We start from the raw sequence: 17,926 nt of genomic DNA on the forward strand, positions 1-17,926 counted from the left end.
AGTGGCACGCTCCTGGCCACCGCAGCCTCCACCTGCTGGGCTCCGATGATCCTTCCACCTCAGCCTTCCAAGTAGCTGGAACTACAGGTGTATGCTACCACATCTGGCTAATTTTTGATTTATTATAGAGACAAGGTCTTGCCAAGTTTCCCAGAATGGTCTCGAACTCAGGCAATTCACTCGCCTCGGCCTCCCAAGTGCTGAGATTATAGGCTGAGCCACCGAGCCCAGCCGAGTATAATCTCTTTTAAATAAATAAAACTGTATGTATAAAAAATTTCTAGAAGACTAAAAACTGTTAATACTGGTGATTATTTTTGGTTATCATTTATTATTATTACTTGGTTATTATTTATATTATTATAGATCTTTGGAGAGAAGATCTGTGAGGTAAGAGTAAATAATATGAAAACTACTTTTAATTTTCATCATTTCTGTAAAGTTTTAATTTACTACCATGAGTAACCTTTCATTTTAAAATAGCTTACAGGCATGCATGGTGGCTCAAGCCTGTAATGCCAGCACTCTGGGATGCCAAGGTGAGAAAACTGCTTGAGCCCAGTAGTTTGAGACCAGCCTGGGCAATATAGCAAGATCTGGTCTCTACAAAAAATTTTTTTAAATAAATAAATTAGCCAGGTATGGTTGCATGTGCCTGTAGTCCCAGGTAGTTGGGATGCTGAGGTGAAAGGTTTGCCTGAGCCCAGAAGGCTGAAGCTGCAGTGAGCCAGGATTGAGCCACTGCACTACAGCCTGGGTGACAGAGTAAGACCCCAACAAAAAAATAAATAAATAAATAAATGATTCATGGCATTTTAAAATAATATTTGTTCAATTTGAGGAAACCCTTAATTGGAATTTGGAAAGAAAGAAAAGAAAGTTTCAAGTAAGAAAAGAAAAAGATGTTTATTAAGATTAACATATACCAAGTGTTATCAAATAATGATTTCATTTACCCTCACAAAAATCCTGAGGGGACTTTCAGTTTTTAAATGAGGTTTAGTAATTGGCTCCGAATCACTTAGCTTAAAAAATGTAAGCTAAATGTTAAGATACTTTACCCTAACATTTATTTTTATCCTCATTTTGGAACTTAGCAGTATTATTTCATACATGATTATGTGTCTTACCTACAAAGGTATACAATAAATACCTTCTAAATCTAAAAGAAAAGAAAAGAACAATTTATGTAATGTATTTTAACATTTTTGTAAGCAAAGTTAAGGTAAAGGAACAGCTGGGTGGTGCCTGCAGGCTGGCAGTACGGTAAGTAACCACATGGTTTCATGCTCCTGGCTTAAGGACATTCTCTAACAGCCTCCAATTTAAAATGTGTTTCTCTTCCCCATGTCATTCTTTACTTACTCGTGACAAGCGTGAAGTGGGTAAGAGCTACAATGGCATAAAACCTCTAAATGACATTTCCTGAAATAACACAAACACTATTTAAAGCTAGTATTTTATAGCCAGGCACAGCGGTTCATGCCTGTAATCCCAGCACTTTGAGAGGTGGAGGTTAGAAGGCTGCCTGAGCCCAGGGGTTCGAGACCAGCCTAGGCAACTTGGTGAGACCTCGTCTTTACAATTAATCAAAAAATTAGCCAGGTGTGGTGACACCTGCCTGTTGTTTCAGCTACTTGGAAGGCTGAGGCAGAAGGATCACCTGAGCCCAGCAGGTCGAGACTGCAGTGGTCGTGAATGTGCCACTATACTCCAGCCTGGGCAACAAAGTGAGACTCTGACTCAAAAATTTAAAAAGCTGTATTCCGTAAAGTAAGGATCAGAGTTACAAAAGGAAGAATGAGAACTTGAGAACTGATTTGAGCATGCCGCCCGCACTCAGTCTGGTCTCAAAGGGCTCACTGGTGGAAAAACAATGGGTTTTGGATCAAACCCAGGTTCAAATTTTGCTCTCTACTTACACCTGCCTATATGATATAGTATAATTATAATATGTGCATTGAAAAAATACTATATTATTATAATTATAATAGTAAAAATAATATGTGCATTGAAAAAATACTAAAGAAGTCTACCCCAAATGATTGATTATCTCTGGGTGGTATTAAAGTGACTGTGTTTTTCTTTATACGTTCCTATATTGTCTAGACTTTGCTATGCAACATTAATTTTGATTTTGTGGAATCCATGATTCTTGAGGAGAAGGGAATAAGCTTTTGTCCACATGATAGTATCATATTGTGTTAATTTACCTCCCTCCATATGCATGAAAGACAACAGATTCCTTTCCTGTACTAATACAGCCAGTGATTGTCTCCAACATCCCAGAGTTGACCATTTTATACATAAGTAAACGTGTCTTAGGATCAACTGCTTTTTCCTGCAAAAGATAAATCACTGTAAGTAAAAATAACTGTTAATTATATATTTCCTGAGGTATTTCTAGTATCTAAATTTCAAAATATTTCCTTTTCCTAACCATTATTTAATTTACTTAGATATATATCTAAAAGGCTCTTCAAATATCTAAAAGGCTCTTCAAAGAGTGCTGTCAAGACATAATTCATACCTATAAATATAACTCTAATGTCTTTGAAAGTGACTACCAAGAAGAAATTAGGCTAGATACAGTGGCGCACACCTGCAATCCCAGCACTTTGAGCAGCTGAGGCAGCAGGACCATTTGAGGCCAGGAGTTTAAGATCAGCCTGGGCAACATAGCAAGACCCTGTGTTTACAAAAAATAATTTTTAAAAATTCGCGAAGCATGGTGGCACGAGCCTGTAGTCCTCAATACTCAGGAGGCTGAGGTGAAAGGATAGCTTAAGCTCAGGAATTTCTGGTTGCAGTGAACTATGATCAAGCCACTTCATTCCAGCCTGGGCAACACAGCAAGATCCTGACTCTAAAAAAAAAAATTAATTAATTAAAAATTAAACATTTTTGGCCGGGCTCGGTGGCTCAGCCTGTAATCCCGTGCTTTGGGAGGCCGAGGTGAGTGGATTGCCTGAGCCCGTGGGTTCGAGACCCGCCCGGGCAACTTGGCAAGACCTCATCTCTACAATAAATCAAAAATTAGCCGGGCATGGTAGCACACGCCTGTAGTTCCAGCTACTTGGAAAGCTGAGGCGGAAGGATCGCTGGAGCCCAGCAGGTCGAGGCTGCAGTGGCCGGGAGCGACAACTGCACTCCAGTCTGGGCGACAGAGTGAGACTCCAATTCAAAAAAAAAAAAAAAATTTAAACATTTTTAAAAAGACAGTTACCCCTTAAATATGTACAATTATTATGTGTTAATTTTTCTAAAAAGTCACTAGCTTAGTCAAATTGTATTCTATCCCCAAAGTTTGATTAGCTTCCCTAGCATTCTTATCATCAGTTTTTGTAAAGGTTTAAATAAATTAGTTTATTAGACAAAATGTTCATGAAGGTAAAACACTAGAGACATTAAATTATAAAGATGCCAATACTGTAATAGGCATTTTAAATTTTTAAATAAAATCTGGAAACATGTAGCTGCAACATAAACTATATAGTCTAAATTAATCATGACTACTAAAATATTACTTTTGAACAAGTGATTATAACTATAACATTAAATCTGAAAGTCAAATAGCAAAGTCACTTTGGTTTTATTTATATCTTTGATTTGAAAAGCCAATCTTATGAGAAAATATCAAACATGAAGTATTGTTTTCTTCCCCCAAACAAAGTTTTCTAATATAAATCCAGTAAAGAAGAAAAATCGACAAATCCTTACTGCAGTAGAATGCTCCTTTTTCTCATGGAGGCGGGCACTTCGACGTTCTTCTGAGTAGGCGTGTTGTTTTAAAGCGTTGAAAACATGGTTTGATAGTTTTAAATCCATTCCAATTCCATCTCCTACCTGAAACCCAGGTGCAAACTGCCAAAAAGAAGAATTAGTGTCTAAATACTTTAAAACGGGGACAGTAAATTAAAAAAGGAGAGAGAGAAGTTTTTCTTTGAACAGGTTTCTTACTCAAAGATGATCACACTACAAAATCAGAACCCATAGGTGCTAACTACAGAGAAAAGACACAATAACTCACTAACAGAAAGAGGAACAATACTCCTTAAGAAACTGCAACCCAAAGGAAGACATTTATTCTATGCATAGAATACACCTCATTACATCTAAAGCTGTCTTTCAGCATATGCTTTGTACCTCACTTTTACATCCACCAAAGAACACAATATTATATTGTGAAGGCTATCCCAAACCTTACCAAAGAAATACAATTTCACAATTAATTATTTTTGAGGAGCAGGTTAGTACAGCAAGCTATGCCCACGCCACAACAAATATGTTCTAGAGCTATACAATCCAATTAGGTAACCACCAGCAATATGAGGATATTTAAGTTAAAGTTAAATCAAAAATTCAGTTTTTCGGTTGTACCACTTAAACGTCAAGTGCTCACTAGCAAATGTAGCTACCACACTGGACAGCACAGATACAGAACATTCCCATTATCACAGGAAGTTGTATTATTGGCAGTGGAGCCTGTGGGAGGCGGAAGTGAGAGGATTGCCTGTGTCCAGGGGATCGAGACCAGCCTAGACAACTTGATGAGACTTTGTTTCTACAATAAATAAAAAAAGTAGCCGGAAATGGTGGTGTATGCCTGTGGTTCCAGTTTCTTGGAAGGCTGAGGCAGAAGGAGCACCTGAGCCCAGCAGGCTGAGGCTGCGGTGGACGACAGGGGGAAAAACAACAACAACAACAAAAAAAACCCCAGCAGTAGACCTCTATTCTAGGGTCAGATCTAGAATTGATATAATTTAAAAATATGTTTACATAACAAGCATTTGTATTCTGAAGTCTAAATATTTTATATGAACCATAATATTTATGAAAGAGTTAGAATGCTATTTTTTAAAAAAATAACATTTTATTTTTGACTTTTCAGAGCTAGTTCAGGCACAAGATAAAAAATTCAGAAAGCATAAAAGGATATATAGCCAAAAGTATTAGGCATATAGACCAATGGAACAGAATAGAGATTCTGGAAGCAAAACCTCAACCAAAACTCATCTTTGACAAAGTCTCCACTAACAACCACTGGAGAGATGAGCACTTACTCAGTAAATGGTGCTGGGAAAATTGGCTGACCACATGCAGAAGGTTAAAACAAAACCCCTACCTATCATCAGATACAAAAATCAACTCTAAATGGATCAAAGACCTAAAAGTAAAACCTCAAACTATATGAACCTTAGAAAATGCAGGAGACACCCTACGGAAATTGGAACTGGCAAACAATTCCTGATCAAAACCCCAAATGCCCATGCCATAAGAGAAAAGATAGACAAGTGGGACTTCATCACATCGAAAAGCTTCTGCAAAGCAAAAGAAACTGCCAAGAGAGTGGGAAGATAGTCCACAGAATAGGAAAAAATATCTGCCAACTGTATATCTGACAAAAAACTCAAATGTGCCGAAAAGAAAAAAGCAAAACAAACAGCCCTACTAAAAAGTGGGTATAAGATATGACTAGACACTTCTCAAAAGAAGACATATGAGCAGCCAACAGATACATGAAAAAATGCTCAGCCTCACTAATCATAAAAGAAATGCAAATTAAAACCACACTGAGATATCACCTAACTCCAGTCAGGATGGCCATCATCAATAACTCTAAAAACAACAGATGCTGGAGAGGATGCAGGGAAAAGGGAACGCTTCTACACCGTTGGTGGGAGTGTAAACTAGTACGACCTCTGTGGAAAATAGTGTGGCGATTCCTAAAAGATCTCAAAATCGACCTTCCATATGATCCAGAAATTTCTTTTCTGAGAATATCCTGGAGGAACTCAAATCACTCTATGAAAAAGATACCTACACACGCATGTTTATTGCAGCATTGTTCACAATAGCAAAAACATGGAATCAACCATGCTGCCCACTGAAAGTGGACTGGATAAAAAAAAAAATGTGGTGTATATATACACAATGGAATATTATGCAGCCATAAAGAAGGACAATTATGAACTTTGCAGCAACTTCGACAGATTTAGAGTCCATATAATACTCAGTGATCTATCACAGAAACAAAGAACTGAGTACTACATGTTCTCACTATAAGTGGACCCTCAACAATTATCATAATACTGTAAGAAAGGGATTGGCAGTAGTGGGAAACTGCCATGGTGGGGCCACACTTCATCAACAAGGGTACCTGATCTCAAACCAGGTGAAGTGGGGACCAAAGTGAGGCCCAAACTTTACCTGTACAATGACCATTTGTATACCTAACCCTGAATTGTACTCCACATCTTTAAAATAAAATTTTAAAAAACAGGAAAAAAAAATACAGGATAATTATATATTAAAAAAAAGTATTTCGTATTTCTCACTCCCATTCCTATCCCCCAGTCACCACTGTTACCTGTTTCTTGGGTAGGGATGCTATTTTGTAGAAAATAATATGCTGAAGAATGTTACTTTCATAAGAACTATTTCTTAATTTCAGTCTCTCCCCTGTTTCTCCTCTACTTTCTCCCTCCCACCACTCTTTCAGTCTTTCTGTTGCTTCCTTTAAGTCCCTCCTTCAGACCCCTATCCCTCAACCTTTCTTTCCCACTTTCCTTTCCCATCTCACTCGCACGGCCACTTGTGCAGGTGCATAAAAATTGATCTATTTAATTTTAGAATCAATGTAAATCAATTTAGTTTTTGCAACACTGTTGTAGAATTTTATTTTAAGGAACTTTATATTCTCATTAGTGGCTGAGTTTTCATGGTATTGCTATACCATCATCTAAAACATCTTTAAAAAGGAAGAAAGATATTTTTAGAAATGTAAGATAGTGTGTTTAGAATCCTATTAAAATGTAAACAAAACTCTCATTTCTGAGACAGATACATTCTGTAACTTACATTTTCCATTCTTGCTGTATTCTTTCTCCCACATACTACTTCATCATGTTTGGTGGTGATGTCTTTTCCTTTTCCAATAAAACCCTTTTTGGGAGTGGGAACTGGTTTTGCTAAAGGAGATTAAGGCAAGCCAAGTATATAAGAATAGTAAAGACTAAATTGCTGCATTTAACATTGTCTGAAAAGACATTTTAATCTAAGAGCTAATTACCAAATGAGATTCAAAGAAAAAAAATAAAACTAAGAGTTCATTGGAGAAATCACTCTTCCTGTACCTATCCTATACCCCCAGAAAATATGAAAGCCTTGGTACCTGGTCTGTAGGGATCGTCACGAGTATCCTGCCAGTCAACCTCATCTTCAGAGCTATCACTGTCTTCATAAGGATGTACTTTCCGGTAATTTTCAAAGGAAATGGAAACTTAAAAGGCAAAAACAGTTGCAGATTTATTTGGGAGCACGTTACAAACATTTTCTACCACTCACTGGAGTTGTCACGATAAGATTGTAGTACCTTTGCTATCTCCATTGAATTTTTTTTCTTCACGCCTAAGCTGTGCATCATATTCTCTGTCAAATTCCATTTGGAGCATCTGAGCCAGCATTAGGTCGCTGGAAGTGTCAATGTTTTCTCCAGTAATAAATGGTCCTTCAGCAACACTATTCAAAATAAAGCAATATAAACTAATATAATGTGCTTTTGTAAACAGAAGCTACCAATTATGAGGGTGGGATGTGCCTTTTCGGTGTTACAGTTGTACTGAACAAAGGAAAAGAACTCTACCAAACCTTTCGCTTTCTCCTTCCCAACTAGCCTCGAGGTCAGTGACATGCATCTAGGAGAGCATCAGCTGGGATTAGGGGAGCTGGGAGGGGAAGCTGAAAGGGTCTAATAAAATCCAAATATACACCCAGAATTCTTTTCTTCTGTGTACTAATCAAAGAAGAGACACATATTTATGAAAAGATAAGCTACAAACACTTGATCAAAACTGTACTTCATCTAGTTCAACTGTCGCACTAACATGAAATAACTTAAATCCAGAGAAATAGGGTTTGTCCAAGATGATAATGAAAACTGATCACAAAATCAGAATCAGAATTCAACTGTCAGTGGACTTCCAGTACGGTGCTTTTTCTACCACACTGCTTTTCTAAGTGTGTTTCTCAATCACTTGCCATGGTGATCACTCATCAAATCCTAAAACTTGCTATAATTTGTTGTAAAATAGATACTTTGTCAATTTTACTTACTCAACTTCAGGAAAAGCAGCAGCTTCTTCTTCTAACTGCAATTCTTTGGCCAACTGTTCACTCATTACGTCAGCCAAAGAACAAGATATTGTATTTTGAGGGGCAGCCCATGGACACTGTTTAAAAATAAATAAATAAATAAATAAATAAAAGGATAGCTCAATCCATAATAATGAAATAAAAGTACCTATCAACTTGTAAATAAGATTATCTTTTGACAATTAAACAATATAGTTAACACCCAAAATGAATGGTTACCTATTACAGAAATCATCTCAAAAGTAAAAATATCTCCTAGGTTCTCAGGCTTCACTTACTTACTTATTTATTTATTTTTGAGCCAGTCTCACTGTTACCTAGGCTAGTGCAGTAGCACAATCACAGCTCAATGCAGCCTCAACCTACTGGGCTCAGGCCATCCTTTCACCTCAGCTGGGGACAAGTAGCTAGGACAACAGGCACACACCACCATGCCTGGCTAAATTTTTTTTTTATTTATTGTAGAGACAAGGTCTTGCCATGTTGCCCAGGCTGATCTTGAACTCCTGGACTTGGACGATCCTCTTGCCTCAGTCTCCCTAAGTGCTGAGATTACAGGCATGAGCCACCACACCTGACCTCCCAGGTTATGTTTAGTCAAAGATAAAGGTAAATGAAAACAGTCAAAAGCATTCTCTAGCCTTGCTGGTAGGTATGTCCTTACAGTTGCAGGGAAGCACCAGATTATTATGGCATCCACTGAGTAGCCAATGCGTTCACAATAACTCCTCTTTCAATTCCTTGCTCACCAAGCTACCTTTGGCTTCCCAAGGAGCATCTCTTATAGGATTAGACTACATCAACTAAGAATTCAAAAGTTCACTGAGAAGTTACAGAAGTTATACCTCATTCTAATTTAAGTATTAAACCTGCTAAACATACAAAGTGTGTATCAGCCCCTCTTAAGACATCTTAGGATATGCTAAAACAAAAACAATAAGAACAACAAAAGTTGTATTTCTGAACTTTAGAAGCTGAGAAACAGACTCTTAAAAGAATACAAATACAAATACAGGACAGTAATATTCTGTGAGACCCAGTTGGCCTTTCTCAGTGACACTACTGTCTCAATCTTCCTAAAATATAGACTGTAGGTTTATTTCACGATTCATAATTTTTAAGAGGGCAAGTTGCTTTACTTGGCAGCAGCAACTGATTACATTTTACAGTCCAGTGATTAAAGCCATTAGCATTACATAAGATGTCTAAGCATCTCTCTCTCCTTCTCCCTCTCTCTCGCTCTCTTTTTTTTTTTTTAAGTTACAGAGATTCATCATGTTGCTCAAGCTAGTCTCAAAATCTTGGCTTCAAGTGCTCTTCCTGCCTAAGTCTTCTACAGTGGTAGGGGTATAGCCCGTCTAGCCTCTAAATATCTCTTTGAACTTGCCCAGCTCTCTCCATCCCTCATCCATGATTCTACTCCAAGGTATCCCATCCCTGGGCTACTTATAAAAGAAGCCTAAGTGATCATTCTGCTCTCAGTCTTGCTTGTTTCCATTCTCCACACCATAACACTGTTGTTTTTCTTTTAATGCAGATTTGATTAGTACTGTTTCCTTACTTAAATCTCATTTCGCATTGCTTTTAGGATAAAGCCCAAACTAATTGCTAACCATTACTGTATAGATATGATACTTGTTTTAGCCACAAAATTATTTAATCAAGTTTAGACAGAACAGGCCCTCCAGCTGGTCTAAGGGCCTGTTGGCATGATGATTAGAGACAACTGGCAAGTGACTTTTGTTCAGGTTCCATGGTACTGAAGTTCAGAAACTTACTTGGCTCGGGTTCTGTTTGGGTAGAGCACCTAAAGCTGACCAATAATAACTATACTTATGCCTGAGTGAATCAGAATCAAGTTTTATCTAGATTCACCCTGAGATTGAGGAAATGTGCCTGGCCCCTAGCACATACCTAGAACATGCCTAATGCAGAATTGTTCCAGCCTTATACAGGCCAGACCTAGACGGAACAGGGAGCCTTCCTGAAGGTCTGGTGTGACTCAGTCACTCAGAGCTTATCAGCAAGTGAGCACTCTCCTGCTAAGGATTGTAAAATGTGGAATCTCGAAGCTCTCGGTAATCTGGAGAGCATAGCTAATCTTTTAGCCACACCACTCTGCTGACTTCCTTCCGTAACCTCTAAGCAGAAGATATAATGCTGTTTAGCTAGGAAATGTTTCAACTGATCAGCTTCAAAGTCCAGGTTCCAAAAGTCAGATGACTGTCCAGCTCAGAATTCTTTTTTTTTTTTTGAGTTGGAGTCTCACTTTGTCGCCCAGACTGGAGTGCAGTGTGCACGCTCCCAGTCACTGCAGCCTCAATCTGCTGGGCTCCAGCAATCCTTCCGCCTCAGCCTTCCAAGGAGCTGGAACTACAGGTGCGCACGACCATGCCCAGCTACAGCTCAGAATTCTTTTTTTTTTTTTTTGAGTTGGAGTCTCACTCTGTCGCACAGACTGGAGTGCAGTGGCCGCTCCCAGCCACCACAGCCTGGACCTGCTGGGCTCTGGTGATCCTTCCGCCTCAGCCTTCCAATTACAGGCACGCGTTACCACGCCCGGCTGATTTTTTGATTTATTGTAGAGATGAGGTCTCGCTGCCCAGGCGGGTCTCGAACCCACGGGCTCAGGCAATCCACTCACCTCAGTCTCCCAAAGGCGCGGGATTACAGGCTGAGCCACTGAGCCCAGCTAGCTCAGAATTCTTAACCACATTTGGCAATGATTAATAGGTGCATCACAGACAACATATGACTATTCACTGTATTTAAGTCACGTGGCTAAATATACATCAGATTATTTAAATCACACAACTGAGTATATGCAATATTATTCCTATTTTGTAGATTTTAAAACTGAGGCACATAAAGTTTTTTTTAACCCAAGATGCCACTGTAGATGGAAAGTACTGAGATTTGTACCAAGGCAGGACCTCAGTCTGTACTCTTAGATTCTGCTATAATGCTTCCCTAATCACCTCACTCTGGCATGTGAGGAGCAAACTGCCCTGCTACCTGCATATAAAATCCAAATGCCCCAGCAAGGAATGCCTTTCACAACTTGTCCTGATTTATCTTTCCAGTCTCAACCCTCATCTGTCCTGCACTCTAGTAACCCTAATTATATGTCAAATGTGACATGCTCCACGGCTTCACACATTCCTTTCTTTCTCAATGGTTTTTCTCCCTTCCCTATTTACACCAATTAAACGTCACCTCCTCTAGAGGGCTGTCTCAGTGTCATCAGACAAAGTTGGATCCTCTCCTTTGTGTTCCCATGCCACTATGGAACACTGTTAGTTCAGGACTAATCATCGTATCAGGGTAATGCAACAGCCACAAGCACAACCCTTGAAGACTGTAGTCTAATCCTCAGAGCCCAGCACAGAGCATCAGACATAAAGAGGCACTGAAGCATTACTGAGTGATACTTGCCAAAGGAAACACTGGAGATACCGGGCAGAACTACCAGGCTGTCCCTGGGCTGCAGCAGTCTACCACTTTCTGCATCCCTTCTCCTCTAACATTCTTTCCCCCACCTTCTAGTCTGCCCTTTTGCCCACCCACTTCTGAGGCTTCTACTCTTTTGCCACCTGTCAATTAATTCTGTTAAGGCATTAAATAAAGTATTAGCTGACAATTTCTCAGAAGAAGCAAAAATGACAGGCAGTGATTTTGTTATTTTGAGGCAGAGATTTGACCTACTCCCAAATACACTGGATCAGAAAGGGAAGCAAGAACAGATCACAAATAGCACCAAGACACCCTAAGTGCCCACTCCTACTGACCTTAGACTCAAGAGACTACAGTGCCCTGTACCAGCTCAGCTGGGCCCCCTCACACTGCGACAACATCCACTGAATGGAACAAGTAAAGACTTCAGAAAGGTTGCCAACTCCCATAATTTGAAATCAAAGCCAAACTCTTCAAGCAACAATCAGAAGTCCTCTGCGAAATTTTTCCTGTGTGAGGTTTCTGGGTTGGGGGCAGAACCCCTCGGGCCTTCCCCATAGGCACAAGCAGTTCATTACTGGAGGCTCCTCCTACAAACAGGTACCACAGGGTGTATGTTAAGGGAATCTCTGTCATAATCTTGTGACTCCTCAGTAAACCACCTTTTGTTAGTAGAAAGAAAAAAAAATCTAAGGAGATAGGGGGAAAATACTTCATAACCTTGCTCTATTCCTAGCTAGCCAAAGCCACTTCCTACTATTCCACTCAACAACATAAATACCACATAGCATCATAATCAGATTGAACCCCACACAATCCTTTCCAGTTAGTTATTCTACTTCGAAAGACATCCATCAAGCCTATAATCAACATCCTGATTCTTTCTTTCCTGTTGTTAACCCCAAGACCGTTGGTTTTCCTCTCCTTTGTGAAACTGCCACCACTGAAACCCTTTCCGCGGAGTTCTTCACTACTGCCACATTCTCTCACAAGTGGCTGGCTGCAGAGAAGACAAAAACCATGTCCTGTTCCCTACAGTTCCTAAAGACATGCCCTTTGCTGCCTGTCCTGCCCTTTAAAAAGGTTTTACTGCAGACAACTATGGGGAAAGAATCAAGTAAAATCAACAACAGTAAACATGAAAGAGACACATAATAACAAAAATTCAGTCCTCTACTTAAAGCAAGTCAAGAAAGTCATAACCAGGCCGGGTTTGGTGGCTCAGCCTGTAATCCCAGCACTTTGGGAAGACCGACAACGTGAGTGGATTGCCTAAGCATGTGGGTTCGAGAACAAACAGCCCAGGCAACTTGGCGAGACCTCATCTCTAAAATAAAGAAAAAAAAATTAGCCAGGCATGGTAGCGTGCACCTGTAGTTCCAGGTACTTGGAAGGCTAAGGCGGAAGGATCGCCTGAACCCAGCAGGTCGACACCAGGGTGGCCATGAGCGTGCCACTGCACTTCAGCCTGGGCAACGGAGTGAGATTCCAACTCAAAAAACAAACAAACAAAAAAAGAAAGCCATAAACCACAGGAAGGTCCCTTTTCTAGCCATGCAGCTAGAAGACAATCTAGGCAGATTTTTGAAGTAATTTTTTATATCTCAAGGCAAGGGTCTCTGGAAAAAATGATCTGGGCCCACATAACAACACTAACCCGCCCCCCCAAAACCTTTCTACTTTAGAATAGTTTTATATCTACAGAAAAAAAGTTGCAGAAATAGACTTCCTAAATGCCACATATGCGGGCTCGCCTATTAATGATACCTTGCACTAGTATTATACATTTGTCATAACTAATGAACCAATACTGATATATAATTAACTAAAGTCTCTATTCAGATTTCCTTTGTTTTCCTCAACACCATTTTTCTGTCCCACTACTCCACCAAGCTACATCTAGTTATTATGTCTCCTTAGGTTCCTCTTGGCCTAAGTTCCTCAGATTTCCCTTGTTTTTAATGACCTTGATAATTTTGAGGAAAACCACGAATCCATTTTATAGCTCTCTCTCAACAGAGCTACAAATTTCCTCACTTTTGCCTACACAGTTTACCAATCCTGCCTTCTTCAAATGCCCCCTATAATTCTTCATCCATAACAGCAGTTTAACATTTTGTAACTTGTACCCCAGTAACTTGGAGAGGGATCATCCCCAAGACCATTTCACTGCAGCCTCTATGTCCTGGCCTCAGAAGATCCTTCTGCCTCAGCCTCTCTAGTAGCTGGGACTACAGGCATGTGCCACCACACACCCAGTTAATTTTTTGTATAGAGGAAGTCTCACTATATTGCCTAGGTTGATCTCAAACTCTGGGGCTCAAGGGATCCTCCCACCTCCATCTCCCCAAGTGCTGGGATTACAGGCATGAACCACAGTGCCCAGTCACACTGTCTTTTTAACCTGCATTCTCCCAAGAGTGTGGAATTTTCCAGAGACTACATCAGATGTGATGACATCATCACTCTGATGGCTAATGAAATGTGTGCTTGATATTCTTGTGCTTTCTAACATTTTCTAAGGTAGGAGGCTTGGGATATAAATATACATTATTAGATGGAGTTTGAGATTAGCCTGGACAACATAAATATACATTATTGGAGATTAACTCAATTACTTCTCAATATTTCTAATGTACTCTTATTAGCCATCTTTAATTATACATATTTTAATCTACATATCTGTGAGGATAGATTTTTCTTCATATACTTCAACCAAAGCACATCACAACAGACCGAATGAAAAAAAATGACAAGAATCCAGCTATCTTCTATTAAGTCAGCTGTTAGAGACTTGCAAAAATGTAAAATAATATTATTCTCTTTACTAATGTGTTTTAGTTTTAGAAACTAGTTTTCTTTAAATATAAAAAGGTTATTTATGTTAACATATAAAAAATTTCTCAGCTTTAATGTCTGACATAATAAATATCAGCAGATAACCAATGTAAGCAAAAGTTCTTGGGGGTCTTCAATGATTATTAAGAGTATAAAGAATGCCGCTCAGTGGCTCAGCCTGGAATCCCAGCACTTTGGGAGGATGAGGCGAGTGGATCGCCTAAGCCCGTGGGTTCAACACAGCCCAGGCAACTTGTCGAGACCTCGTCTCTACAATAAACCAAAAATTTAGCTGGGTGTGATAGTACATGCCTGTAGTTCCGGCTACTTGGGAGGCTGAGGTGGAAGGATTGCCCCAGCAGGTCGACGCTGGGATGGCCATGAGCATGCCACTGCACTCCAGCCTGGGCAGCAGAGTGAGGCTTCAACTCAAAAAAAAAAAAAAAAAAAAGGGTATTAAAGAAGCCAGACACAGTGGTTCACACCTGTAAACTCACCGCTTTGGGAGGCAAAGGTGGGAGGATTGCCTGAGCCCAGAGATTGGAGACCAGCCTGGGCAACTTGGCGAGACCTTGTCTCTACAATAAATCAAAAACTTAGTGATGGGGCACACCTGTACCTCCAGCTACTTGGAAGGCTGAGGTAGAAGGATCGCCTGAGCCCAGCAGTTCAAGGCTGCAGTATGAGTATGCCATTGCACTCCAGCCTGGGCAACAGAGTGAGACTCCGATTCAAAAAAAAGAAAACAGTATAAAGATATCCTGATTAAAAAGTTTTGAGAATCCTTCCATTTTTCTTACTCAAATCTCCACCTCCCTCATGGAGGCTTGTGTAATCACTTCAGTCTTCCACAAAGTTAGAGAAGGAAAGAATTAAGTGGTAACTTTCGGTCTCTAATTGTTTTCCCTGTCAAAACACTGTCCTTCCAATAGAACATCAATAAACCCCAGGAACGTTTTTTGTTGTATGATGAACATGGAATTTTATAATTCTGATGATGCATACTTAAAGAAGAATATGACTGATAAATATTTTATTACTCAATTAGTTTCTTAAGTGAAATTTGTTCTGTGGTTAGGATGTACTCTCAGCAGAGTTTATCTCTACGACATTTTTGCTAGCCTTTGTCAATGTTTAACTGGAGGGATTTAACATGTAGAGTTTATATTTATTAGTCTCTGTCTAGTGATTCTGTCCTTTTAAGTTTACTGATTTTGACTTTATAAACAGTGCCTTAACAAAAAATGCACAAAGTAACATGCAGGTGTAACCGCATTTGCCAATGGACTACCTTAGATTCTTCTGACAGTTGTATGAGAACTTTTATAAAATTAATTTTCTTTTACATAATAGCTAATTATTCACTCCTTTTGCTGTTAAGTCAAAGCCTGACGATCCGATAAGATTAACAGGTGACCCTTTAAATGAAACAAACATTCTGTGTTAATACATGAAGAACAAATTATGAAGCTAAAAAAGCTGGATTCCTTCACAACCTTAATTTCTGGAACATAAAATCCCAGTGGAAGCACTCTGCTCTCAAGCAAACCCTCAATAAAGTAGCAGAAAAGTCTTTTCATCCTTTTAATGAAAGTATCACGAAAAGGAGCAGGCTGAAAGCCAGAAACCAAATGCGAAATAAACGTTTTTAGTTGATCATTCTAGGAAAAAGTTCCAAAAAGTTAAAGCCCAGGCAGATAATGAAGATTCATAACCTCTGTCTGTATATGGTGCGTACTACACTAGAATTTCGAGGGAGGGAGGGAGGGTGCGCCTGGGTTTTATCTCTTACTACTCCAAAAACAAGACATTTCCGGACTGGGATAAGCACACTTTTCAAATTACGAAAACAGCTTCCTAAACCAACTTTCTGTGTATTCGGCTGACTCACTTCGCCCATGAAAAACAAGACCGTGCTTGTTTTCCCTCCAGTGTCGGCGTCTGCAAGCCAGTCCTGCTCACATATATGCTACGGAAATTCAGAGAGTAAGGGGAAGCCGAGAGCGAGCCCTACTCACCCAGGTGCCCTCTGGGAGCCCAGCCGCCCTCCGCCGCCTCTTTCACATGTCCCCTCCCGCCCCCATCCCGGCGGCCCCCCGGCCGGTCCCCACTTGCCGAGTGGCCCACGAAGCCGCCCTCCCCGGGCCTTCCGAGAGAGCCAGCCCAGGAGACCAAGGCAGGTACTCCCGCCCCGACTGCCACTCACCTTGCTGGGTCCCCAGGTCGCTGCCGACCCGGGCTCAGGCGAAGCCACTCCGACCAGATCCATGGAAGAAAGCAGCAACAAGAACAGAGCAGAGAAGTGGCAGGACGAGAAGCAGGCTCCGCCGAGGGGAAAGGCGGGGCAGGGACGACCGGTTGCCGGTGCCGGAGCTAAGGTGACAGATGGCGGCGGCGGCCGCGTCCGGAACTAGATCTCTCCTCTTCCGCCCTCTCCGCTGTGACGGCCGCATCCGATTGGCCGCCTGCTCTTGGCTCCGCCTTCAATCACCTTTCCCCGCCCCCGGGCCGACCGCTTCCGGCCGCTGCCCGCAGGGCCAGGGCTAGCAAAGTCCGGCTGGCAGTCAACTGTGGGCAAGCTGGTCTGTACCGGCCAGGGCAGGTCAGGGCAGGATTTGGGTGTGGCTTCCTCTGGCCCAGGCCCTGCCCTGCCCCTGCACTGCCTTCTTCCTTCCTTCCTTCCTGGCAGCCCGAGACAGCCGCTGGATCTCGTTAAACTAGATTAGGCGGTGTGACTTGTAAATAAACACCAGGCTCTCTGTGTTCATTCATTATTTCCTGGCGTAATTCTAAGCTGGGATGGTTTGGGAGACAGAAAACGGCAGGTTTGAGAGGGGAAAAGGGACTGAGGAGAAAGGTCGGATTTTGTTGTTACTGTTGTGGGGGGAGGGGGGGCGGGGCTGGAATGCGAAAATTTGTAAAAATGTTATACAACCGAGCAAAAATAGGACTATATGGTAAAAGTTTTGATTTTGTATTCTGTAGAGAGATTCTCATAAGTATCCGGATAAAAGATAACTAAGCATTACGTTTCACTTACTATTTTCATGTGCTGTTCAAAATACCGTATTAACTCTTTGGTCCTTAAAATAACCTTGAGGTGTAAATTCTGTCACTATCTCAGTTTTACTGTTCTGAAATTGAAGCACAAAGACATAAAGTATTTGAGGTCATACAGCTAACAAGCGGCAAAGCTAAGTGGTGGACCCATGCAGTCTGAGTTTAGGAACTGGCTCTATAATTTCTAAATGTCAACTATTTAGACCTTCTAGAAATTTGTACTGGATAGCTATTTTTCCTAAATCTCAGTTCTGAGTCAGGATCTCTAAGTGTCAATCCTTGAGAGCCCTGAGATACTGATCTTAATGATTAACATTAGAACAGGATCCTCGCCTCCTGCCTATTCTAGGCCAAAGCTTGTTCTGAATCCTCCAGACACTCCTACTAAAATAAGGCAGACCATAGCCATATAATAGGATAC

The 17,926-nt window shown here is 40.7% G+C and overlaps 1 protein-coding gene across 1 annotated transcript in view; it reads right to left on the reverse strand.

Moving 5' to 3' along the window:
• RIOK3 (RIO kinase 3) overlaps window positions 1–16,913 on the reverse strand; it is a 31,097-nt gene extending 14,184 nt beyond the window's left edge. Inside the window, 9 exon segments of the mRNA XM_008060774.2 lie at window positions 2,214–2,341; window positions 3,721–3,864; window positions 6,862–6,971; window positions 7,175–7,282; window positions 7,376–7,521; window positions 8,116–8,231; window positions 16,652–16,719; window positions 16,722–16,820; window positions 16,823–16,913. Of these exon segments, the coding sequence (XP_008058965.2) occupies window positions 2,214–2,341; window positions 3,721–3,864; window positions 6,862–6,971; window positions 7,175–7,282; window positions 7,376–7,521; window positions 8,116–8,231; window positions 16,652–16,719; window positions 16,722–16,820; window positions 16,823–16,898 (995 nt within the window). The 5' untranslated portion in view covers window positions 16,899–16,913.
• Window positions 16,914–17,926: the final 1,013 nt, after the last annotated feature.

The sequence above is a fragment of the Carlito syrichta genome, unplaced genomic scaffold, assembly GCF_000164805.1.
Source record: "Carlito syrichta isolate Samal-C Ts95f unplaced genomic scaffold, Tarsius_syrichta-2.0.1 Scaffold304726, whole genome shotgun sequence".
NCBI lineage: Eukaryota > Metazoa > Chordata > Mammalia > Primates > Tarsiidae > Carlito > Carlito syrichta.